General features: G+C 59.4%; 1 protein-coding gene across 1 annotated transcript in view; it reads right to left on the bottom strand.

The window, feature by feature from the left end:
* Positions 1-404, bottom strand: part of LOC103776045 (PHD finger protein 13-like) — a 1,557-nt gene extending 1,153 nt beyond the window's left edge. The window contains exons 1-2 of the mRNA XM_008943532.1: positions 294-404; positions 8-129 (exon numbers count right to left, since the gene is read on the bottom strand). Coding sequence (XP_008941780.1) covers positions 8-129; positions 294-404 — 233 coding nt within the window. The remainder of the gene's footprint in view (positions 1-7; positions 130-293) is intronic.
* Positions 405-832: the final 428 nt, after the last annotated feature.

Raw genomic sequence — 832 nt, 5'->3', positions numbered from 1 at the left:
AGCATGCCTGCTCCTCCTGTCATCCATCAGGATGTGGCAGTCAGAGGAGTGGGACGAGGCCCAGCTATCACTGTCCTGAGTACTCCCTGTGCTGTTCTGGGGACTCATGCTGCCTCTGTGAGTCCAGGGCTCATTCTGCAAGAGGGGAAGAGGCAGAACTAGCTTGGGAGATAGCAGGAAAGACACTCAAGGTACAGAGGAAGGGGCTTAGGATAAAGAATAGCACTCTAGGAGAAGAATTAGGAGCTGGGTCACAGAGGGAACCCAGAGGAACACTCCACAAGCCCACTTACCTCTTCAGGGTAGGGGATGTAACCTGCGTAGGCCAAAACGAAGGTGCAGAACTGGTTGAAATCCTCCACGGTTCTCTGGCGTTTCTGCAACGGCTGCAACAAATGCCACATGTCGATTGAACTCCCTGGATACCCCTACCCGAGCCGAGCACCACAGCCAACCCCAGCAGGCAGCCCTGGACCGCCAGACAATTATACAAGCACATAATATTTAGGTCACCCAAACATCCATCCTTCCCATAACCCATCTGCATCATCTGGCTCGGCAGATGCAGCCCTTCCCTTTAAGATCCCGATCGCGGGGTGGGGGGGACGCACGCAGTGACGACAGGATGGGACACCCAGAAGCGGAGCAGTGTGACTCAGAGGCTTGGAGCCCCGGGCCGGGGATGTCCGCCCACGGCCGCCTGGCTCTAGGCCGGAGGGAGAAGGCGGCCGGGGCTGGGAGATTTGGGCTTCCCCGGCTGATCCGGGTCAGCGGCAGGAGGCCGGCGCCGCTCGGGACGAGGTGCCGAGGACAGAGCCGCGGGGAGCAACCG

Source organism: Merops nubicus, unplaced genomic scaffold, assembly GCF_000691845.1.
Source record: "Merops nubicus isolate BGI_N331 unplaced genomic scaffold, ASM69184v1 scaffold24447, whole genome shotgun sequence".
Classification (NCBI taxonomy): Eukaryota; Metazoa; Chordata; class Aves; order Coraciiformes; family Meropidae; genus Merops; species Merops nubicus.
This window is presented reverse-complemented; position numbering and strand designations above follow the sequence as displayed.